The 26536-nt window shown below is 37.0% G+C and overlaps 1 protein-coding gene across 15 annotated transcripts in view; it reads left to right on the top strand.

Annotated features, from left to right (window-relative positions):
* Nucleotides 1-26536, top strand: part of Dmd (dystrophin) — a 2110831-nt gene that overhangs the window by 483865 nt on the left and 1600430 nt on the right. For all 15 annotated transcript variants that reach the window (XM_063242792.1, XM_063242803.1, XM_063242804.1 and 12 more), the window contains exons 6-7: nucleotides 13540-13712; nucleotides 26322-26437. In XM_063242792.1, the coding sequence (XP_063098862.1) occupies nucleotides 13540-13712; nucleotides 26322-26437 (289 nt within the window). The remainder of the gene's footprint in view (nucleotides 1-13539; nucleotides 13713-26321; nucleotides 26438-26536) is intronic.

Raw genomic sequence — 26536 nt, 5'->3', positions numbered from 1 at the left:
GAGTAAGTGGCTTTGTGTCGATGTCGCTCCTGGCCGGCAGGAAGGACACACGACAAAGTCTGGCAGTGGACAACCTTTTCTTTTATTTTCCTTCTCCGTACAGCCTGCCCTGGGATCGCTCCCAGCCGAAGCCTCCTCTGGTCCGCTCCCCGCGGCTCCTTCTGGGCTTCTACTTCCGGGCTTCTTCTTCTCCCCCAGGGGTGGCACCAGTATATATACGGATACAGTGTCCAATCATGTTAAAGTAAGCAAGGCAAGCTGATTGGCTAACATCATCAGTTGCCAGGCAGACTATATTGTTGAGCAGGTTGCTTACGCGGTAAGCAGGAAACTAACGTGCTCGATGGGAGGGGTAATCTACCTCAGGCTTTACTCTTTACTACAGGCCTCACGTCCGCCAAGTGAGGCGACCGGGCTCGGGGCTGCGGCTCCCAACATCTCCCCCTTTTTTATTTTTTATGAATGTGCGCATCGTAGCCCTTCCTGGACTGGGTGCAGAGGCTTATGCCCTATGCGTAGGCCCACCGTAGGTCCTTGGCTTAGACCCTGGTCGGCCGTCCCATGGTCTGCCAAGGCCCTGAGGCCCTCGTCCTTTTTCTAGGGCCAGGCACAAACTGGACGGAACCTGGATGCACACAAGCTTGCACTCATTTCCTCTCCGTAAAGAAATCCCCTCGGAGAGAAATTTAGACCTGGGCAGCATCTAACAGTCCAGCGGCTTACGTGCAGGATGGGGTAGGGCCTGGCTTAGGTTGAGTCGCACCGGGGGAGTACGCTCTTACCCGTCATTGACTCTCCTACCCAGCTATGTCATAATTTTTTAGAGGAGGAGTGTGGGAAGCTCACCGCCCCTAGACTCGGTCGTAGGCTAGGCGAGCGAGCCATGCATATGCCTGAGGATCTTCTTGTCCATTTCGGGCTACCGCTATTTCTATTCATCTTGTTGGTTGGTCTGTGATGGATCTCCGGTAGGGCAGGTCTGATCTTTAGTCGAGGGCTTTGTCGCCCGTGTCAGTCTCTCCGGTACCCACAGTGGTTCTCGTCCCGATTCCTGTGGGAAAACACAAACCGCGCCTCGGTTCCAGCTGACCACTGGATCCGGGCCCATCCATTGTCCTGTCAGGACATCTTTCCACTTCACCCACCCTTTATGGTTGGGGGAAGGGTTGCAGTGCTCCACGGCTGGGGAGCAATTATCATTATTTAAATTTAAAAAATTGTGTGTGAATAGTGCCATGGATAATCGTGCCTTTGGGGCCAGGCCTTGGCCTACTCCCCCTTTTTGTTTTTGTAAAATTTCTTTGAGGCTTCTATGAGCCCTCTCAATGATTCCTTGACCTTGGGGATTGTATGGGATACCATGTTTTAATTGAACCTCCATCATTTTGCAGAACTCATTGAAGGCTTTGCCTATATAGGCTGGTCCATTATCAGTTTTTAATATTTTTGGTTTGCCCCATGCGGCCCAAGCCGCCAGGCAATGATTGATCACATTAGACACTTTTTCACCTGTTTCTGCTGTTGCAAATATGACGTGAGAACAGGTGTCTGTGGAAACATGAACATATTTAAGAGTCCCAAACTCCTGTATATGTGTGATGTCCATCTGCCAAACATCACCAGGGATCAAACCTCGAGGGTTTACTCCCATCGGTATGGCAGGTTTGTATGTGGCACAGGAGTCACATAGTCGCACGATATCTCGTGCATCTGCTCTGGAAACATGGAAATGGTTTGCTAGTGTCCTGGCATTGACATGAAACTTATCATGGAAGGCACGGGCTCGCTCGATTGGTGTTAGTAAGGTAAAAATCCATAACGGGCGAGTGACAGTATCAGCAGCCGCATTCCCCTGTGCCATAGGCCCTGGCAGGGATGTATGTGCTCTTATGTGGGTGGTGAAGACCTTATGGTGTCTGTTCTGAAGCAATGTCTGGATAGACAGGAACAGTCCAGCCACTGTGGAAGTGGATCTAATTAAACCGGCAGTCTCAAGCACTTGCATAGCATTGACCACATACCTAGAATCGGAGACAATATTAATGGCTTCTGAGAACCGTTCAAGAATCATTTTAACGATCTGCAGTTCCACCACCTGAGGCTGATCAGGTTCAAATTGTATGGTAACCGGGGGCTTGCCTAGGATCACATAGGCGCCTATCCCCGTCTTGGAGCCATCTGTGTATATTGTAGTTGCTGGGACTAATGGCTCAGAGGCAGTAACCTTTGGAAAAATTATAGGGTGCTGAGTGACAAATGACAAGATAGGGTCTTTAGGGTATTGATTGTTTATATCCCCATGGAAAACACATCTCAAAATGGCCCACGTATCTATGCAGGCAGCCAGGGTCTTGATCTGGCTGGCGGTATAGGGTACTTGGATGGCTTGTGGTCCTGAGCCAAAATGTTGGACAGCTCTATCATGCGCTTCAAGGGCCAATGAAGCGACTGCCTCCGGGTAATGCTCTATGACTTTTGTAGGTGAGACCTTAGGGTGTATCCACAGTAATGGTCCTTTCTGCCAAATCACCGCTGTGGGCTGTAGACTAGTCTGTAGCAAACAGACATCAAAGGGTCGCCCTGGTTCAATTCTGTGTAAGGTAGCCCCACCTAAGGCTTTTTCCACTCTCTGTAAGGGAGCTCTTGCCTCAGGAGTGAGCCTCCTGTGGGAGGCTATATCTGGGTCTCCCTTTAGAAGGTCGAACAGGGGTTTGAGATCTGAATTTGGTATATGTAAATATGGCCTAATCCAATTAATGTCTCCCAATAGCTTTTGCATGTCATTTAGGGTCCTAACGCCATCCGTCCTAATGGTGACCTTCTGTGGAGAGACTAGCATAGGGGAGATTTTCGCGCCTAAGTAGGTCACCATTTCTCCTCCCTGAATCTTGTCGGGGGCAACATGCAGATTAGCTTGTCTCAGGGCTTCGACCAACTGGCCGAGCATATTATTTAGCATGTCTGGGTCCCTGCCGCTGAGCAAAAGGTCGTCCATGTAATGCACACATCTTATCTTGGGAAAGGATTTCCGTAGGGGGGCCAGTAGGGAATCAAGGTAAATCTGACACATAGTGGGACCGTTGGCCATACCTTGGGGCAGCGTTATCCACTCGTATCTGAGATCAGGGCTTTCTTGGTTAATGGTGGGTAAAGTAAAGGCGAACCTATGAGTGTCCTCTGGATGCAGGGGGATTGAGAAGAAACAGTCTCTAAGATCTATAACATAAACTGGCCAGGACTGAGGGATGGCTGAGAGAGCTGGCAGCCCCCTCTGGACCGCCCCCAGGGACTGCATCTGCGCGTTGACCACCCTTAGATCATGGAGCAGCCTCCATTTGCCAGACTTTTTCTTAATTATAAAAATGGGGGTGTTCCATGGGGAGGTTGACGGCTTAATGTGTCCTAATCTAAGTTGTGTACTGACTATTTCTGACAAGGCTAATAGCTTCTCCTTAGGCAGGGGCCACTGAGGTACCCAAACCGGATCATTTGACCTCCAGGTGATTTTGATCGAAGTGGGTAGGAGAGCTTCTTCAGCGGCCCCTAAGAAAAACCCAGCCCTTGCCTACCTTTTTTGTTCTCTACTGGTATTGGGGATGTCCGACCCTGTAGGGCATTGCCCAAGCCTTTGCCGGGGGTATATCCCTGGTTCCTGAGTATATCCTTAGCCTGGGGGGAGCAGTTTGACGTAAGCGTGACATCCATCTGAGTGAGGATGTCCCTTCCCCATAGAGACACTGGCAACTGCAACACAAATGGTTGGAAATGGCCCTGATGACCCTCCTCATCGCACCAGAGCAGGGTTGAAGCACTAACCTGAGGAGCTGACACCATCCCCAGGCCCTGCAGCGTGTTATCTGCAGTGTTGGTGGGCCAATTGGAGGGCCAATCCTTTCTAGAGATAATGGAACGGTCAGCTCCTGTGTCTAGGAGCCCTGTTATATTCTTGCCATTGACCTTAAGTGAGAGCATGGGCCTTTTATCAAGTATTATATGGAGTCCCTCGAAGACTTCCCCTGAGGAACCGAAACCTTGACTTTCTCTAATTTTCTGCTTTGAGGGAAATCTCCTGTGGAGACTGGGGAGCAGCAAGAGCTGCGCTATCTTGTCTCCTTTATTGATTACCATAGTACCCACAAGAGATTGAACCATAATTTTAATATGTCCTGTGTAGTCTGAGTCTATGACCCCCGGGACTACTATGAGACCCCGAAGGGCCGTGGAGGATCTCCCGATCACCAGACCCACGGAATTTTCGGGTAACGGTCCCTTAAAGGTGGTTTCAACCACTTGAACGCCCATATCAGGCACTAATATAAGTCTGGAGGCGACACTGAGGTCCACACCTGCTGACCCAGGGGTGGCCCTTGTTGAAGGCTGCCATCCTGAGCTGTCCTGTCTCTGGGGCGGGGGCCCGCCTGTGAAGGGGGCCCCCTCTGGCCGTTTTTTGGCTGTCTAGCATCTCGTCCACAAATACGGTTGCCCTGAGCATCAAAGACCGACCTACACTCCTCAGCTTTGTGTGATCCCCTCTTGCATCGCCCACAAACATATGGTTCTTCATTCCTAGGGCGAGGCCTAGCATCTGCATTGTTTGGGCAATGACGTTTAATGTGTCCTGGCTCCCCGCAGGCAAAACACCCTTTAGCCTTACATTCCCCTTCTAACCCGCGAGGTCCCCTCTGCTGTACAGCCGCGGCCAAGAGAGCAGCCACTCCCGAGTTGGAGAGCGGCCCCCCTATCTCTCTACATATCCTAATCCAGGCGTTGAGGTCCTTGTTCTTATGAGGAGCTATCGCTGCCTTGCACTCCTTTGTACATTGCTCGAAAATCAGCTGCCTTACCAGCGGTCGAGCCACTCCCGGATCAGAAAATATCTTATCGGCAGCATCTTGCATTCGGGCCACAAAGTCAACAAATGGCTTTGTGGTACCCTGAATTATTTTTGAAAGACACAAGGAGGCTGTTCCGGCACCACTTACCTGCTTCCAGGCGCGGAGCCCTATGGCATTGATTTGTTCATAGACAGCGCCGGGGAACTGAGTCTGATCATCAGCGTGCCGACCTTCTCCCATAAGCATTTCCTTGTTCCACCCCCGGTTTCCCCGATTGGCGTTTCTCTCAGCCTGCTCTGCAGAGAACTCTGCGTACCAGGCTCGCCAATCCAGGTAACTACCCGAGGGCAGACACGCCTTTGCCAGCTGAATCCAGTCCGCGGGGGTGAGGGGCCCAGAAGACAGGTTCTCCAGCATGGCAATGGTGTAAGGCGCAGTCGGCCCAAAGGTTGTAACTGCATTTTTAAGTTCTCTAATCTGCTTTATCTCAAAAGGCTCCCATGCATTACGTCCCTGGCCCATAGCTACTTGTACAGGAAATATCCCGTAGGGGCCACTATCTATCCCAGGTGGTGGATGTACCTCATGAGACAAACGTCCCCCCTGCCAAAGCCGCCTGTAAAAATACCGACCCGCCGGCGGCGGAGCATAAGACGGCGGCCGTGATTGGGCGGAAAATGGGGGCCCGTGCATCACTTCCTGTTCTGGCGAAGGGGAAGGGAGCTCCAGGGCGGCCGCCTCGTGGCGAGGGATCGCTTCCGGGAACAGCCCCCAAGGTGGGGCGGAAGGCTTCGCCTCCCTCTCGCGCCGGGGAGCGCTCAGGAGCTCTCTACTCCTCCGCAGACCAAGTTGAGCGGAGCGCAATTCACGGCGCAACGCTGGGAAAGAACCCTGCGACTCCTTATCGAGCGACTTAGGCTCCTGACAGCTGGTCTCTTTGGCCTCCTTGCCATTCAACTTTCCCTCGTCCTCGGAGTCAGACGACTCCGAGGCTAGAGCCCCGTCCTTCTCCTTAGCATCTTTGTTCCCCTTGACGGGCCCCTCTCGGGAGCTCCCCGACTGGGCCTGCTCAAATACCCTGCGTACTTTTGTAAGCTCTTGAGAGCTTTCTCCACAACCACCCTCGCTCTTAGTGTTGCTACCTAGCATGTTTCCCATCTTTTAATATGTTACTCACCGCGTGAGGCCCAAGGAATCCGCCACTTACGCGTGAGCCTGAGGGGAGTCTAAAAGCCCTGTAGGTGCGCGCCACCCAGAGCCCAGGCTTATCCCCAACTCACCTGTCTCGCAGCTCTGTACTGGAGCGTTGTCCGCTGTCACGTCTCGGGGGTGATCAATCCCCGTGCGGGCCTCCAAATGTCGATGTCGCTCCTGGCCGGCAGGAAGGACACACGACAAAGTCTGGCAGTGGACAACCTTTTCTTTTATTTTCCTTCTCCGTACAGCCTGCCCTGGGATCGCTCCCAGCCGAAGCCTCCTCTGGTCCGCTCCCCGCGGCTCCTTCTGGGCTTCTACTTCCGGGCTTCTTCTTCTCCCCCAGGGGTGGCACCAGTATATATACGGATACAGTGTCCAATCATGTTAAAGTAAGCAAGGCAAGCTGATTGGCTAACATCATCAGTTGCCAGGCAGACTATATTGTTGAGCAGGTTGCTTACGCGGTAAGCAGGAAACTAACGTGCTCGATGGGAGGGGTAATCTACCTCAGGCTTTACTCTTTACTACAGGCCTCACGTCCGCCAAGTGAGGCGACCGGGCTCGGGGCTGCGGCTCCCAACAGCTTTGAAAAAAATAGTGATGCAGACAATGCTTGCATGACACTTTCTCTTGTTTCCTTTTATGGAAATCATTATTTTAATGATAAGCTCAGCTCCGGTTATACTTTTTCTTTCTAATTTATGAAAAGTACTTAATTCCAAGGCTAATTCGCATTGAATTATTTACATTATTTATTACAGGAGAGTGGTCACTTTTGCACTACTGAAAACCCTTTCTATGAACACTTACCTGTAGGCTAACTGCTGCATGATATAGTTCTTGCTCTGCTCTTCTGCTAAGCTTTATAGAACCTATCTTTTCCTGGTATAATGTTATGCCTGTTCATTCATCCCTGCTCCTCCAGTACACCTCATTCTCATCACATATCTAGCTCTGAGAAGTGAGTTTTGAGGTTGAGTATAGCAGACAGCATTTTTGTTAAGCCAAGGTTTTTGGATTAATACTTGGGTAAGGCTAGTATGTAAGGAAGAAGTCCTACAGTTTGGTACTGGCTCAAGAGCATCCTTGCTGTGTTGCATTGTGAAATTTGAGTTAGAATAAAGAGTTTAGAGTGGTCTAAGTAGGGTCAGATTTGCTGAGTGTTTATACCACTCTTTTCCATCAGCCACTAGATAATGGACTTCCCTGGGAAGGTTATAGTCTGGGGTGACAGGACTCTCCAAATTAGGCAGTTCCTCAAAAGTCTAAGACATGCAGGACGACTGATGACAGAGACATAAGCCATTCCCATTGAGAATGTCACTGATTTGCCATGTCCAACTTACCCTGTTGACCCAACCAACTTTTGGTTTTCATGCAAATTATACCTCAAAAACATTTCAATGAGTTATTCTAAAAAAATAAATTTATAGTATACACACATACACACACATTTATTTGATTTTTTACCTCTGAGGGACAGTCAGCCCTGAGAGCAAGATTTTCTGCTTATCAGATTATCTTTAGAACCAGCTCAGTGATTTTTTGATTACTTGTACATAGGAAAAAATAATAATTATCACATATTACGTTTTATGTTTTTCACAGCAACATTTGTACCTAAGAATATGCAACACCAAAGGAGCTGAGGCTCTTAAGATGAATTAGTGACATAATGATGCTAAAGGACTTTTGGTTTCAATGAACTGTTGTCCTCTAGCATTATCTACATACAGGGAAAGCTGGCCAAGCATTTCACAAATGAATTCCATTTATTGTTGGATTTTTGCCTGATCAGTGAAAAGCCATCACAATGACTGTGCCAGTGTCTGCTGATCCCAAGCCTCATTCAGCATAGGACAAAAAGTACACATCCTAAAATTTCTGTATATTGGGGTTATGCAGTAATAATTTTAGAAATTGATGTGAAAAATCATGTATCTTCTATAATTATTTGACCTATTAACTCACAAAGAAACTGACTAAAAATCCCTCAGGAAGAAATTAAGGAGAGTTGATAATCTACCTCTATATAATAGATACAACTATCAAAGTATGGTGACAAATATTTCATATATTCAAAATATTACTGTATTTATAATACACTCTCTCAAATCTTTTTAAATGTTTTTCAAAGTAAATTTAGTAATGGGTGCTAAAATTTGCGTTGTATCTTTCATTACAAATACACTGATATTGGAGATCTTAAAATATGAATCATAGGAGACATTTCAACACAAATCCTTAAGTCCAGGAGAACTTGGAGCAAATTATGTCACGTACAAAAAAATATCTCTAACCTAGAATGATGTACCCCACAAAATTATCTTTCAAAACTTATGGACAAATACTTCTATGATGGAGAACACATGAAGAAATTCATAATCATCAAACCAGTACTCAAAACATTCTGAAGGATATGCTAGAAAAATACAACAATTTAATTAATCCAAATAGATGGAAACCACCAGGCAAGCGAGCAGTTAAACAGAGGGTAAAGAAAAAGAACCAACAGAAAAATAATATAACAAGGATAAGTCACTATGTATCAACAAAGTAATAACACACCTGAAAAAATCCTTTGAACAAATGGACTTAGGATATACATCTAGAGTGTTCTATCCTGTAAAAGAGTACAGATTCTTGAAAAAAATTAGATTTTCTCCAAAATAGACTGCATAATAGTTCATAGAACATTCTTTAGCAAATGCATAAGAATTGAAATTATTCCATGTATATATTATCAAATCATAATACCAAACAGTGGAAATCAATTGAAAATGAAATCTATGTAAATACATGAAAACTGAATAACACTTTTCTGAACAAACAATAAGTCACAGATAAAATCAAATAAATAATTTTGACAGTTAAAGGATAATTCCAGTTCACAATACTGCATTTATGGGACATCATGAAAGCAGTCATAGGAGGGAAATATATACAGTGAATTTGAACATCAGAAAAACAGATGGACTCAAATAAATAACTTAATGTTGAATCTCAAGTATCTAGTAAAAGAAGATGAAGTTGAGCCCAAAGTTCATACAAATTATAATGATCAAAGCAGAAATTAATGAAATTTAGATTAAGAAAAAATATCAAGAATCACTGAGTAGGGGAGTTGGTTCTTTGAAATAGTAAATAAATAAAATAGACAAATCCTTAGCCATATTCATCAAAAAAATTTGTAAAGACTCAAATCTATATAATTAGGAATTAAAAGGGTAAAATCACAATTTCTGCAGAAACTAAAGATTACCATACCTACTTTGAGAAAATGTATGCTGATGAGGTTGATAATGCAGAAATAATGTACAGATTGCTAGATACATATAAATTACCAAAACTGAATCAAGAAGATACAAAAAAATCTTAAATAATCAATGAAATTTAAAAAGAAATTTAAAAACTACCAACAAAAAGCCCATCTTGACAGATTCACTGCTGAGTTCTAAAAGAAATATAATGAAGATGTAATGCTACTAGTCCTTAGACACTAATGAAATTGAAAGGGCAGCAATGTTTCCAAATTCATAGTTAGAAATAAGCATACCATGATACCAAAACCAGAGAAGGATCCACCCAAAAAGAACTACTGGCCAATCTTCCTAGTGAACATAGATACAACATTCTCAATAAGATACTGGCAAGCAGAATGCAGCAAATCATCAAGAATTTTATACAACTTGACCAAGTAGTATTCATCTCAGGGATGCTGGAATGGCTCAACATACATAAATCAATAAATGTGACACAATATACTAACAAAGCCAAGACAGAAAGCACATGCGCACCTTAACAGATGCAGAAAAAAACATCTGATAAAGTTCAGCACCTGTTCATTAAAAAAAAAGTATAGAAAATTGGAATAGGCAGTCTTTATCTCAATCTGTTGAAAACCATATATGACAAACAACAGCCAACGTCATACTAAATGTACAAAAGAAAATTTTCATTCTAAAATTAGGAAGAAGACAAGGATTCCATTGTTACCACTCTACTTCAACATAGTTCCAGAAATATTAGAGCAATTAAATAAGAGAAAGAAATAAAAGTAACAAGGACAGGAAAGAAAGAAGTTAAACTATATTTGTGATGGATACATAGAAAATCTCAAAAACTCCACCAAAAATGATGGAGTTAGGTGTAATAACCAGATTCAATAGCAGAGCTGGTAAAGTCAACATCCCAAAATTAATAACATTTCTATACATAAATAAAAAACTCACTAAGAAAAAAATTAGTAAAGTAATATATTTCATAATAACAACAAGAAAAATGAAATACGTGTGAATCAATCTAACAAACAGCATAAAAGACTTTTACATTGAAAATTACAGTACTGTGAATAATGAAATCAAATAAGATATCAGAAAAGGAAAACATATCTCTTCTTTTTTGGATAAGCAGAACCAATATAGAGAAAATAGCCATATTTTCAAGACTGAATTGATGCAATCCTGAGCTAAGCTCCCAACAGCTTAGCTCACAGAGTTAGAGAAAAAAAATTCTGAAATTAATTGAAACTGAAAGAGACATAGAATGGCAAAAGCACTTTTGGTCAACAAAGATAAGTGAAGGAGTATCACAGTCCCCAACTTGAAATTGTACTAAAAAGTGTCATGATAAAAACAGTATACTACTGACAAAAATGAAAAGAAGGAAAAACACTGATGTTAGGCTCAGTAAAAAAATGGAAGATGTAGAAAAACTGCCACCATACTCAGTCACCTTATCTTTAACAAATGGCTAAACACCTTCATTGGAAGAAAGATTGCCACTTTAATAATGCTGCTGAGAAAACTAGTTTTCCACATTCTGGAAGTTAAATTTAGACCTACGAATTTTACCATGCACTAAAATAAAATCAAACTAGAACAAAGATCTAAATACAACAGAAATACTTATCCTGCTGGAAGATAAAATAGGTAAAACTCTTGAAGACATAGTTGTAGGCAAAGACTTCATGAGCAAAGATCTCATCACACATATGATATTACCAAGAATGAATAAATTTTATATCTTCACATTAAATAGTTTTTGGACAACAAAATAACCCAGAATCAGTGTAAAGAGATAGCCCACTGAAGAGAAAAAAAAATACCAGCTATTCCTCACACAAAAAACTAATATCCAGAACACACAAAAACTTCAAAAAAATCTGATGACACAAATTTAAAGACCTAATAGAAAAATGGGCATATAAAAGGAGTACAAATTTCTCAGATGAAGAAGGGAAAACACCAAATACATATGTGAAAATATGCTCAACATCTCTGATCCTTCAAGAAATGCAAATTAAAGCAACATTGAAATTTCATCTCACTCCCGAAAGATGGCTTTCTTGAAGACATTAATCAGTGGCACATGCTGGCAAGGCTGTGGTGGAAAAGGAACTCTGCTCTTTTGTTGGTGGAACTCTAAATCGGTACAACCACTATGGAAAGTAGTATGGAAATTCCTCAAAATGCTTAAACTGAAGATTTTGTTTGAGTCAGATATTCCCCCTCTTGGAATATCCCCCCAAAAGTGAAAAATATCATAGCACACCAATTAATGGACACCCCATTTTTATAGCAGCACAATTTGTAACAGCTAAATCTTGGAAACAGCTCAAATGTTCATCATTGAAAAACAGATGAAGAACATGTAGAGTTGTTTATATAGTGTTGTGCTACTTAGCCATAAAGAAGGATAAACTTGAGACATTTTCAGGTAAATAGATGCATCCTGAAACCATATTCTTAAGTGAAAATATGTTTCAATATCTCATTTTTTCTCTGTATGAGAAGCCAAAACATAAATAAACACCAAAATCAATGATAGATATTGGGTAGTAGAAAAAATATTATCAAGTGGCAAAGGAAATAAGAAAGGGAGGAAGTGGAAAAGAAGGAAAAGAAAGGTATTTAAAAAGAGAATAAAAAAGAAAAATGTTAAAATAGCTTTTCTAAATAAGGAGGAAAGATGAATGTTATCATTATGTATATCAAGGGTAACAATAAACTTATTTTTTAAATCATGAGTCAAACTCACAACCTTGCACTTACCACGCAGGCATTGTGTCACTGACTTATATCCCTAGTACAATAAACTTAATTTGTTAAAAAGAAACTGATAGGGACACAGATCAGTGCAAAGGCCCTGGGTTTAATCTCAATACAAAAAAAAAAAAAAAAGCAAACAAAGGAGAACAAAAACCACTTTATTAAGGAATGACAACTCATCATTAAAGTAGCAGAAATAAGTGTGGTCAGAATTAGTACAGGTAATTTTAAAAATGAATTTACATGCCAAGAACTCTAAATCAGAGTTGAGAGTATAGCTCAATAGTAGGGAATTTGCTAAGCATTTGTAAGGCACTAGGTTTGAATCACATGAAAAGAAACAAAGAACAAAATTTATTTACCTCAAGTATATTTAAGTATATTTCATCCTTGTAAGAACAAGGATGAAAATCAAACTGCATGTCATATGTAGAGTTCACAACAACTATTCATCATCTGATTAAATTTTGATAGTACTTTACATTTCCCAAAGGAAGTCCAAGTATTAAAACTAATCACATTTACTTATATATTTCCATCAGGTTTCTCATAAATATCCCCTTAATAGAACATGCAGATAGCATGTTCTACAACAAGGTGTCAATGTATTCTTCAGATTCAGAAAAAAATGCCTAGAATGGATTTCTGTAAATGTTTCTTCAGAAAAATGCAGCTTTGAAATACAATAATCAGCTGAATAGCATTTGCACATCCACATGTCCTAGAAGAGGATCAAATGTACTGAATTCTGCTAATTAATATAAAGTCAACCCCACATATCTACAGCTCTTAGGTATAAATAATTATTTGCTTTATTTTATTAAATTTTTGTTGATCTAAATGTTTAAACTGGAAAGTTTTCTGTATTCTTTTTTTTGTTGACAAGCGTAATTTGAAATATATTATAGTACAGAACTAAAGTTTTTCTTTGTTTAACAATTTTTAATTTTTAATTTTCCAAACAATTTTGTTTGCGTAGATAACTGACACCTAAAATGATTAAGATGACCAATTAACACAATTAGTTACAAGCAAAGAAATATTTGAGCCTAAAGTTAAAAAAGTATTTTTGTCTATTGTACTCTTCTTCCTATATAAAATATCACTGATTGATCTTGTTATTGATTAACAGTAAGTCTAATGTTTTGTGCCACCTCTTCTACAACCTATCCATTGAAAACTAGAAGATGAACAGTTTCTAAAACAGTAAATTTGTTGTATGGTTGAATTCAGAACTAATAATGAACAAATTTAATAAATCATATGAGACATGCTCCAACCTGTGAAATTCTTTACCAGTTACAGAGGTTCAGTCTGGGTAAAACCTATTACTTCTCATTCCAAATTTGCTCTACAGTTGTCATGATTTATCACTAAAAGTTAAGGAGATTCACATTGAATATTGTAGAGTTCCTCAAGGAATGTGTTTCTTATAAACATATCTTTACCATATATAGGTAAAAAATGTAATGAAAAATATCATGGCTGGATTGCAACAAACCAACAGTGAAAAGATTCTCTTGAGCTGGGTCCGACAATCAACTCGTAATTATCCACAAGTTAATGTTATCAACTTTACCACCAGCTGGTCTGATGGCCTGGCGTTGAATGCTCTCATTCATAGTCATAGGTAAGTATGCCCCTGAGATGTTGCATAATTTTGTAAGTATTAGTTTATCTACCAGTATTATAATTCCAGATCATTGCCCCACATTATATATGTTGACTATATTGATCTAACCATTCAGTGGAATTGACTTATTAAGAATATTCTCCCACTGTTTATATGATGCATCATTTAGTTCTTGAATGTTAAATTTAGTGGAGCATGAAATTGGTTATAATGGAGGGATATGATCAAAATATTTGATATTGAGACTCTAGAACTTCCAGGCTTTATTCTAACTTTCTTGAAATTGAGGTTGGTCTTTTTGTACAAACAAAATGTCTGCATGAACCTAAAAATTGGTTCTGAGTTTTATGCTCATAATTGTGGTAAAATTAATTGTCATCATTAGATAAATAATAAAGAGAAATATTTGTTTTATGTTATATGGATTTAGATAGCAATTACTATTAGTTCCTGTATATTTTATTTTGTTTCAGGGTTAAAAGAGTCTCTAGTATCTTAGTAACCAGGGAAAAGAGAAAAACACAATCAATTGTGTGACTTAGTGCCCAGAATAGCAAAACAAATAGTTGCTCTGGAACAGCAAAGCAATTGCTATAAAGTAAGGGAAAATTATACCATGGGTCTTCATAAAGAATCAAATATTTTTAACTACATTCCATGAGACATATTTTCCTAAGATTACATATCCTAAGGGGAAAAATAGTTGTTTCCTTTTCTTGTATAATGAATGCAATACATGAAATAAAACCTCAAAGAAAAAGCAAAAATATTGTATCTAAATATAATATATGATGTGCAATTTATGATGCATATATATATATACACAATATATATAATACCATGCCAAATATACTGCACCATATATATGTGATATATGCATACATGTGTACATGTGTGTATGTATATGTGCATATGTATGCTACTGTATTTGTTCTAAGAGATATCAACTTTAGTTTCATTATTGCTTTATCTCATTTGCCCAGCCCAGGTCAATTAAAGGCCTTCCTGAATTAAGAGTTGAAAATGAATTTATCAACTAGGCATTTCTTAGTGTAATTTTTTGTGAAATCTTGTATTATTTCTACCCTTTTTTGTGTTTTGCTTTATTCTCTAAATAAAAAGAGTTGAAAATACCAGAGGAGTGCCTCTTCTTTGATATTCAGAGCTCTTCTCACTTTGACTTGTCCTTTTTTAATTTTTTTCTTTGAGGCAGCTATGATTTCCTATATCCATCTGGCTTCTAAAAAAAATCAGAGTACGAATTTTCATCAGGGTAGACCTCAAAACAAGGAGAAATGCACTCTAAATATCGTCTTTGTTAGGAGTCATGCTCCAGTTTGGTTTAATTAACCACACCCAAACGGGTTCTGAGTGCCACAGCAACCTGATGTCAGAAAGGAGGTAGACTCACATGCTATCAGCAGTTTAAGCAGTGTCAACAAAATTGTTTTTCAGGATAGAAGACAAAGTTGCCGCAGCTTCAATATAGGCAAGTAAGATGGAACAGAAACGTGTATTCTGTATTAGAAGTCAGGACTCATTTATGCAGCCACATGCTTCTCAGCAAGGGTCTGAGAAAATATTGATCTTGCTCTTCATGTACACATTTGCAGATGAACAAGAATATTGAGGATCAGTCCTTGTTGGCTGTTTAACATTTTCTCTTCAAGTGGAAGGCTTGAATCCTGCAAGCATGGGAACACACTATATTTGTTAATATTCTGTTTTATGATTACTGAATATATTTGCAGATGATACAGTAAACATATCCAGACTGCCCTATCCCTGACCCACTCTTTTTTTTTCTCAAAACATCTTCATTTATATATCTGTTGTGTTGTACTGAATGAATCATCAGTAACTGTTGCTTTATACGTTACATGGTTACTTTTCAAGAGATTCTCCACAATTGTTTAATGCTCTTTCATGAATCATCTGTTTCTCTTGGCAGATGTTCATATTGTTTATCTAAAGGGAAAAAAATGGTTGAACTTTCTGTTCCAAAGTGATTGTCATTGGTAAGCTTAGGAATGTCATGAGGTGTCCTGATTTTGATAATTGAGTGACTAAGCTATATGGAACAAAGGCATGTGCTTAATATAGAGCACAGAGACTTACAAAGGGCCTTGGAAATTAAGTTTTGTGTTAAAACATAAAATCCAGGGCAGTGCATCTGGAAAGAAGCCAGATTGAATTTTTATAGAAAAACCCAATCATAACTGGTTAATAAAAGGGCAGATAGGGCTAGGAATATAGCTCAATGGAGCAGCGCCAGCCTGGGAAGCACAAGATCCCTAGTTCAATTCCCAGTACCCACAACAAACAAACAAAACAAACAAAAAAGAAAAGTGCAGAAAAAGTTCCTATAATTTGAAAATTGAGGTTAAATTATCTTCCTAATTTATGTAATTTATTATTTTATTGCCACAGTACATACACTTTTGAAAAATCAATATATTAAAAGTGTGAGGAAATGAAAAAAAATAAATGAACATGCTTTTATGACCCCAGTCCTGTTCAATGATATTCTTGTCCTTGATTGAGCTTTCAGCTAGCTTTACATTTCTGGTTATGATAATATGTAACATCTCCTTTTTTATTTTTCGCTACAGTGAATTTTAACACTGCATGCATTTGTGTCTTAAAATGAAGTCTACATATATAACCTCTCATGCTATCCATATGATATCCTAATTTAATTGCTTAAATAATAACAAATTTTCCTATATTTTGCTTTTACTTTAAATGATATTGAAGTAGCTCTTGTGAAAAAAAAAATTTCCACACACTTCGAAAAGTAATTTTGACAATCTGATATTAAAAATAAGGAAAGCATAACACTTCTTCTTAAATTCTAACCATTTTTCTACCTCTCATCTTACGGGCAATATTTTTTGTCCATGATATTTGTTATTTAATGATAGATGTTTTTGGCCTGGGTCTGTAAATTAAAGACATGTTTCTATATTATGTATGTAACCGTAGAAAATAGTAATAAAAGCTAATATTTGTAAATAAATACTACTTTGTACACAGCATTTTGAATAACCTATATCATCTAGCTCTTGACCAAGTTATCATCTTTATCTCTGTATTACACTTTAGGATACTGAGGCATAGAACTTTATACAATTTACCTAGGAAACTGAGGCATAGAAATTATACAATTTACCTAGTACCATTTGGCTAATACCTGGTAGACCCAAGATTTAGATTTCCTGTTTTATGAAGTTAGCTTCATTTAAAATTAGGTGATTCTGATTTGGAGTTGAGGTATAGATTAGCACACAGAGCTACAAGGATTTCGTCTACCATTAGATGTTTTGTAATTTTTGTGTATTTGAAAATCAGAGATTAAATCCCTGTACCACAATAAAAGAAGGAAGCCAGAAATATGAAAAATGACATATATGAAACATCAATTAATAATTAATTAATTAATTAATTAGGATCCTTGTATGCACTCATTGCTATTGCCTAGTGTGTCTTAGGACCTGGGTTTGAATCTCAGCCCAGCATAGAGAGACATAGTGATAGATTCACTTTTTCTGCTTTTTAAAATTTATGGTTATTTGTACATGCTTACTATACATAATGAGCCATGCATCATGAGGAATTGGTACCTGTACATAAAATATTCTGATTCTTCTTTTTTTCCCATTGCACTCTTCTCCCTTCAACTGTTTAGCTCCTTCCAATTTACAAAAGCTTTGTTTCTATTTTTCCTTTCATTCTACTTTTTTAATCCTTTTCTTTCCCTCCCTTCTCCTCCTTTTCTCCTGTCTCTTTTGAACATGAACTTCCTATTTCCTGTTATGTATCTTCTGTCTGCTTATTTGCTCTGGGTTTCTTACTTAAGATAAACAATGAGGTATTTAAACGTGTGTATGTTTTATTTCACATACAAGTATGGTCTCGAGGTGTATCAATTCCACTAAAAATGTCTCAAGTACATTCTTCTTTATAATAGAGTAGTGCTGCAGTGTATATAAAAACATATTTTGGGGGCTAGGGATTTAGCTCAGCAGCATAAGTGCCTGCCTTGCAAGCAGGCAGTCGTGAGTTCGATCCCCTGTACCGATAAAAAAAAAAAAAAAACATATTTTTAAACCATTCATTGGTTTATGAGCATCCAGACTGTTTGTAAGATTCAGCTATTACAAATTATGCTACCTCAAACACAAGTGTTCATAGATCGCAGTGATATGATGCTTTTGGCACATTTGAGAAGATAACAAGAAGGGTAATAGCGGGCTCAAATGAAGCCTCCAATTTCAGCTTTTGAGGAATCTGCACATTGATTTCCATAGTGGTTTTACCAAATGAAACTGCCACCAACAATGGAGAAGCATTCCTTTTCCACAGCCTTGCCAGAATGTGTCACTGACTAATTGCTTGAAGACAGCCTTACTTTCTAGAGGAGATATATTCTCGGTGCTGTTTTAACTTGCATTTCTTGAATGACTAGTTATTATGAGAATTTTTTCATATATTTATTTGCTGGTTATACTTCTTCATCTGACAAATGTCTGTTTATTTCAGATGTCCATTTTCTTTAAGTTTGGAGTATCTGAATTTTTTTGTTCCTTAAATGTTCCTTTTTGTTCCTTAAATATTAGTCTTTTGTCTGAGGAATAGCTGTTAAAACTTTCTCATGTTATGATTTGTCACTTTCTTCCACTTGTGGTTTCTTTTGCTGTGCAAAAGTTTTTAAATTTAGTATGATCCTTTTTGTTGATTCTTTGTAATATTGCCTGTGCAATCAAAGTTTTTTACATATAAAGTTTTGCCTATATTAGCTCATCAGGAGTTTTAGCTATTCTTTTTCCAGTGATTAAAAAACTCATGGTACTGGCTGAAAGAAATATACCCAAAACAAAACAAACTAGCAAACAAAAGCAGACTTGAGGATCAATGGAACAGAGGAGAAGATGCAGAAACAATTCCAAGCACACACAGCTACTTCATCTTTGACAAAGATACTAAGAAGCTTCACTGGAAGAAAGCCTGTTTAATAAACAATATTTGGAAGCTGGCTTTCCATATGCCAAAGATTAAAACTAGAATTGTATGTATCACCATGTACTTAATTAAAACTTTAATGGAACAAAGATCTAAATATTAAAAAGATAAATTCAATTTTAATGAGAAGCGTCACCTCAAAAGACATTCAGTATAGGCTGGGGATTTAGCTCAGCAGCGTAAGCACATGCCTGGCAAGTGTGAGATCATGAGTTTGATCTCCAGGAAAAAAAGTCATTCTGTTATAAACCTTTTTCTTTAAAATGGACATGCATAGTTGAGGAATAGCTTGGTAAACTAGAATTTTGAATCCTACTTTTTAAAGAAATCTCAATACTAGCTTCCATAAAGTTTGTTTCAGATTGTTACACATGGCCTATGTATCCATTCAACAGATGAATGGATAAAGAAAATGTATTTCTATAAAATGGACTACTTCTCTGCCCTGAACAAAGATAAACTAGAGTCATGTATAAAAAATTGAATACAACTTGGCACAATAATGTCAGATGAAACGAATCAGACACAGAAGCTTACATATATATACGTATAAATGTTTCCTCTTATATGAGAAACAAAAATATAAAAAGCAAAATAAAAGATAGATGCTAGGAAAAAAGAAAATGATCTTTTGTAAAAGATCTTTCTCCCTATTTTCCTTCCCTATTGGAATCAAGAGATGGAGTGATGGAGAAGAAGGGATAGGGAAGAGGATTAAAGAAAATAATAAGGATGTGTAATACACATGCACCAATGACCCATAAACAGTGTAATCATTATGTACTGCAAATGTGTACTGATAAATTAAAAAGTGGAAAAATAAATTAAAAAATGAAAACCCAAACAAATTTTCCTCATCATGGTCTTATAAGCTTGGATATTGTTCTGAAAGTTAGAAAAAAGTTTTCTATACGTTTTACATATATTCTTTTCCACTCTCATTGCCTAGAGATAGGGAAATATAATTGTGTACAAGTTGCATATAATGAAGTTATTATTCCTCCAATTGGTCCAAAATGTATTTTTTCTTTTTTTAAATTCTTTCCATCCCTCCATGTATTTTGCAGATTTATAATATTTTGAGTTACAAAAGATTTTAAAATGGCATAAATACAGTAAATACAAGGCATTGCATTTTGATTAGGTTGCATTAACTGTATAAAATTTCTGTATTAGGATAGAAGCAATTTAACTAGAAATAATGAAACACAAGTGAGAAAAATTTGTACTTTCATTTTGGATTATGATCTTTTTTAAAACAAATTTATTTAAAGAGAAAAACAAAACTAAACGAAGCAAAACAGTAAAAGGCTAGAGGTAATTCAGAATTTCAAGAGAAAAATATACAAGTAAGAATTCACCAGTTAATAGATCACACATTGTCATCTTTGAAACAGTTGTCCAGATTACAAAATTAAAGCATACAAAGTGGACATTAATACAGTGAGATTGCAGAAAGTTCTGTTCAATGATCCAACAAAAACTCAGCAATATGGTTCTCTATCCTACACATTTAAATATACTTGCAGTTATATCCTTTAGATCACTTTCCTTCCTTTCTTTTTTACGCTAACAATCACACATTTTGGTTTCCATTACTCCCACAGTTCTTATAACTTTTTCTTTGAAGAGGAAAAGAAAAAAAGATAAAAAGCCCAAGACAAAAAACAAAACAAAACAAGACAGACCAAAGAAAAACCCAATGTGACAGAGCAAAACAGAGTCAGTTAGAACAGGAGGATGGAATAGTATATAATGCCAAAAAAAAAAAAAAAAAAGATTACTAGATGATCAACAATGGTTACCATTATGCCTCTTGTTATCCTAAAAAGAGTTGTCTATATCAGCTGGTATAAAAGAATTGAACAAAACCGTACAGAAGCCCAATAAAACCCACATTGGAGAGCTTACAGGTCCTCCATGGAAGATAGTAGTCAAACAATAACGGGCATCATAGAATATCTGGTTGCCTTCCAAATGGTTGCCTATACAATCAAACTTGATACTATTAAGCAAAACAGAATATAATAAAATCAGTCAGGACAAGATGTGGAGAAAAATGCAGGGGTTCAAATCAGGTTAATAGGGAAACAAAAAGTTACTATAATATATTGCACTATTTTTAATTTAGTTTTCCCTTATTTAAAAGATACTAAGAAATTAACTTAAAAAGGGGGGGATTGAGATAAAAAAAGAACATATCAATAGAACAACACCAGTCAGAACCGAAAAATTTAAGCATCATTGTGTTTCACCACTAGATAGCCTGACATGAATAGTAGTTACCATAGTGATTCTTTCCTTGAAATATTTGAGTCTAACTTCGTATACTATACCATCAAACTTAGCAAGACAGTGTGAAATTGTTCAAGAGAATGAAATTATTGCCTGGTATTTAGACCCAGTTAACAGAAACCGAACATCAGTTTCTATATTGTATCTTTGCCTATAAAAAATTTGCTTATACCATTGCATACATTAAAATATAATAATATACAACATTTTAGAACCAATGGAAACATAGGAACAACAACTTTATGGGGCTTCAAAACAGGATGATATTAAATCAGCACTAGCTATTACGCTATCATTTTCTTCAAAATAGTTATTTGAAGTATCTCAGACAATAAAATAAAACAACCCAGCTTAAAACCATTCCAATTAATGAGTGAAAACATTATATGGCTTCAAACCAGTGTGACTGGGAATCATGATTACCACGTATTTTATGTATTCTTATCATTTCTTACACTAGGGAAACTATTCAGTATTTATACATGTGAGTTTGATTTATTTCACTTATGAGTATGGTCTCAAGCTGCGTCCATTTATTTATAAATGTCTCAATGTGATCATTCTTTATAGCTGAGTAGTATTCCATTGTATAAAAATACCACAACTTTTTTATCCATTCCTCAGTTGATGGACACTTAGGTTGTTTCCAAGATCTGGCTATTACAACTTGTGCTGCTATAAACATGAGTGCACATATATCACTGTGGTATGATGCTTTCAGTTCTTCTGGGAATATGCTTAGAAGTGGAATAGCTGGCTCAAATGGGGCTTCCAGTCCCAGCTTTCTGAGAAATCTCCAGACTGACCTCCACAATGGTTGCACCAGTCTACACTCCCACCAACAGTGCAGGAGAATTCCTTTTTCTCCACAGCCTCTCCAGCATTTGTTGTTGTTGGTTTTCTTGATCCTGGCCATTCTTTCAGGAGTGAGATGAAATCTCACAATGGAGTAATATTCAGCTATAAAGAAGGATCACATTGAGACATTTATAAATAAATGGATGCAGCTTGAGACCATACTCATAAGTGAAATAAATCAAACTCACATGTGTAAATACCGTAAAGTCTTTCTCGTCTAACAAATGATAAGAATACATAAAAGTATGTGGTAATCATGATTCCCCATTACATTGCTTTGAAGCCTTATAATGTTTTTATTCAATAATTGGAATGGTTTTATTCTGGGTGTTTGATTTTGTTGTTTATGATGAAATGAACAGCTATTTTGAAAAAAACAAGACATCATAATACCTAGTGCTGATTTAATATCATCTTGATTTGAAGCCCCACCAAACTGTTGCTCTTCTGTCTCCATTGTTTTTGTTATGTTGTTCTTACTGGATTTTATTATATGTGATAGTGTAAAAAATTTTATAGGCAAAGAGATAATATAGAAACCTTTTTTCGTTTCCCATTAGCTGGTTCTAAATACCCTGTAATATGTTCGTCCACTTGCATCGTTTCACACTGTCTTGATATGTTTGATGCTATAGTATATGAAGTTATATTCAAGTATTTCAAGGAAAGAGACACTATGGTAATTACTATTGAGTCCGGTTATTTGGTGGTGAAGCACTAGGTTGCTGAAATTGTCGTGCTTTAACCTGTATTGTTATGTTGTTAAGTCCTCTTTTATCTCAATCTTCCCCTTTATTCATTAAAAAATATTTATTTATTTTTTTAATTAAGGGGAAAATAAAAAAATAGCAGAATATATTATAGTAATTTTTTTTGATTTCCTATTAACTTGATTTGAAGCGCTGTATTACTGCCAATATCTTGTTTTGACTGATTAGACTCTGTTCCATTCTCTCTGATAGTATCAAGTTTGAGGGTATTGGCAACTACTTTGAAGACAATAAGATTCACTATTGACTATTGTCTTCTTTTGAATTCCTGTAGTGTTTCCAATGTTTAGGTTTTATTAGTCTTTTTCTGTACTGTTTTGTTCAGTTTTATTGTACCTGATGATATAAGCAATTCTTTTTAAAATAGTAAGAGGCATTATGGTAACCATTGTTGATTACCTTATATTCTGTTTTTACATCATGTACTATGTCCATCGTTTGTTTTGACTGACTACTTTGTTTTATCACATTTGGTTTTATTCTCTTTCAAAATAAGTAATAAGAACTATGGGAGTAATAAAACCCAAAAGTGTAAATGTTATTGTAAAAAAAGAGAGGAAAAAAGTGCTCTAAAGGATACAACTGCAAGTGTGTTTAGATGTGTTAAGATAGATGACCATATTCCTGAGTTTTTGTTGGATCATTGAACACAACTGTTTGCAGTCTCACTGTTTGAATGTACACTTTGTATGCTTTAATCCTGTAACTTGAACAACTATTTTTAAGATGACAATATGTAATCTATTAACTAGTGATTTCTTACTTTTTTTTGTAATTCTGTATTACTTGTACCGTTATACTGTTTTGTTTTGTTCTGTTCTGTTCTTTAAAAAAAATCACGAAAGCATTAATAGTGTTTCTGTACATCAAAAATGAACCCACTGAAAATTAGGAAAAACTAGTAAAAGAATACCATTCACCACAGCTTTTAAAAAGTCAAATATCTAGTAATTATCTAAACAATAGGAAAAAACTGGAAAATGAAAACTATTGTAGTCTTTTAAAAAGAGATGAAGAGAACATAAGAAAATGGGAAAGTGTCCTCTGTTCTTGGACAGAAAAATAATGTCACAAAATGGCCATATTACCAAAATGGTATACAGATTTAATGAAATTTTAATAAAAATACCAATAGCATTTTTTCACAAAAATAGGAAAACATTTCTAAAATTTATATTGATCCCAAAGAGACCTAGACTAGCCAAAGCAATTCTGAGTAACAAGAGCAAAGGAAAAACAATTACAATCCAGAATTTCAAGTTACACTTCAAACTTACAGTAATAAAATAGCATTTAAATGACACAAAAGCAAATATTTTGATCAATGAAAAATGGAGGGTTTACAAACAATCACAGTCATCTGATATCTGATAAATGGGCCAATAACACAATATTGGAGAGAGATAGCCTCTTAAGCAGCTGGGCCAGGGAAAACTGTTTAAGTGCATGCAAAATAATGAATCTAGATACATATATTTCACTGAACTAAAATCAAATCTAAATGAATTGAAGACCTAGATATAAAAAACAGAACCTGCTGGAAAAAATGGTGAAACTATGGAAGGTATTGGTAGAGGAAATATTTCCTGACCAGAAACCAAATGAGACAAAACATAACACCACAAGGTCTAATTCTCAATTACACAAGAATCAACAAATGGGATTATAATCAATTTAAAATGGTTCTGCCCAGCAAAGAAAACAATCAACAGAGTGAAAAGATAACTTATATGTGGGAAAAATTTTTTCAACTTGAGTTCTTCAGCAGGAGTCAATTAACAGATCCATACACCCTAAAGCTACATATTTATAATTATGTTTGAAATATGGATAGGTATTTGTCTGGGCAGAAGTTGCATAACTCTCATCAGATTCTCAAAGATGTCTGTGATCCAGAGATGATGAAGAATTATTGCATTAATTGTTATTAATGTTGTTAGTGTAACTTGTAATTATTAAAACCCAAAGTCACATGCATACTCACTCCAGGCCTTCCTAGTCATGTCTCCCACCAATTGACACTCAGAATTTTCCATCCAGGCCTTTGAGTAGCTCTTGATTCCCTAACAATATTCTGGGTTTTTTTTGTTTGTTTGTTTGTTTGTTTGTTTGATTCTGCAGTAGTCGCACCACTTTGAATTTTATTCTCAACTTCTTTTCTTAATCCAAACCCAAGTCAAATTTGCAACCTCAAACAATTTTCTTGACATCTTCAGATTTTAAAATATATTATGTCTAGTTATAAGTCATTTTTCATATTCAGCATATTATGATATATCCGTTTTCTTCCTCATTGCTTTTTAACTGTCATAAGATAACAACTGCCACTTAAATCCCCTTGTGTTTTCTGTATTATCAAGTAGAATGATGTTCACCTAGTATATGTTCATGTATTTTCCCATGAAGTTGACCAATATTTACTGAGCCCCTACTATACATCAGTTTCTAGTAGAGAACAAATGTGTGAAAATTCTATGTCTTTATTCTCAAGAAAGAGATAAAGAGATACAAGTAATTGAATAATTTGGTAATTGCCAGTATGTGCTTATCAGAATAATATAAAGTTGTTAAGACAAAGAAAAAAATGTGGTGTGATTGCTTTGGGGCCTCAAATATTAGCAGAGTTCATATCAATTATATGATTTTTGAGCAAAGAACCAAAAGACGTGGAAGGGTGAGTGTGTTGTTATCTGGAGAGAAGGATTTAAAGCACAGGGAACAGAAAATTCAGGAATCTGTCTAGCCTGTTTGTGAAATATGAAGAGTAGGGCAAGAAATAATATTAGAGAGTTATGTTCTGAGGAGCCAGACCATGTTGAGCCTTGTAGATCACAGTTAAATGTCTGAGTTTTGCTTGCTCTGTAGTAGAGATTTTATAGTAAGGATAAGATGAAACATCTTAGCAGATCATGCTGGAGGCTCTGCTGAGACTAGATTAATAAGGGCAAAGTTGGGAGAATGAGGAGTTGTTATAAAGCTAGTGTAATAATTCATTATACAATGAAAGTTTGGCCCCTTGGGATGGCAGTGAGTATATTTAGAAGTGATCAGATTCAGCTTGCATGAATGCAGCGTACATTCATAACTACGTGTGAGAGAGACATAAAACGTGATTGGAAGGTTTTTTTCCCCTGAGAAATACAAATATGCAATTGTTAATTACTAAGGAATGAGAAACTTTTAGTGAAATATGTAAGATTTTAAAATGTCATAAGTTAAGTAGAAGAACCCTAGTTTTGAACATTTGAGATTATTTTATAAGTAGAGATACTGAGTATGCAGTTGAATCTAAGATGAAACTCAGAGAAAAAATACAGTACAATTTTTAAAACTGGGTTTCTTGTAAATAACTGGTGGGTAAATCTATGAGATTAGATAAGTGCAACTTATTTTTATTGGTGGATAAAGTATAACTGATTATTTTCTTTGCTAATTTGGTTTTTTCAGGTTTACTTATGTACACTTGACAGAATTAAACACATCTAAGGTGTATAATGTCTCAATTATTCTCAATTATGTTTGTGATTTAAGAAAAGTATTTAAAGAAAATATATAATCCTTAAAAATTGTAGATCTTGGTCATCAATGAGAATTCTGAACTGTGTTTCTTGGAACATTCTAGATTGATTTATATTTATATCTTTGCATGTATGTTTTTCAGGCCAGATCTGTTTGATTGGAATAGTGTTTGCCAGCAATCAGCCACACAACGACTGGAACATGCATTCAACATTGCCAAATGTCAGTTAGGCATAGAGAAATTACTCGATCCTGAAGGTTGGTATATTTTTGGGCTACCAATATTTGTAGTATAATTTGTTTGTTTGTTATTTTGTCTGAGACCTGACATTAACATAGGCTAAGAATGAAATAGAA

The sequence above is a fragment of the Cavia porcellus genome, unplaced genomic scaffold (assembly GCF_034190915.1).
Source record: "Cavia porcellus strain 051 isolate PalLab524CR breed Dunkin Hartley unplaced genomic scaffold, mCavPor4.1 scaffold_33, whole genome shotgun sequence".
In the NCBI taxonomy this organism is placed as follows: Eukaryota; Metazoa; Chordata; class Mammalia; order Rodentia; family Caviidae; genus Cavia; species Cavia porcellus.
This window is presented reverse-complemented; position numbering and strand designations above follow the sequence as displayed.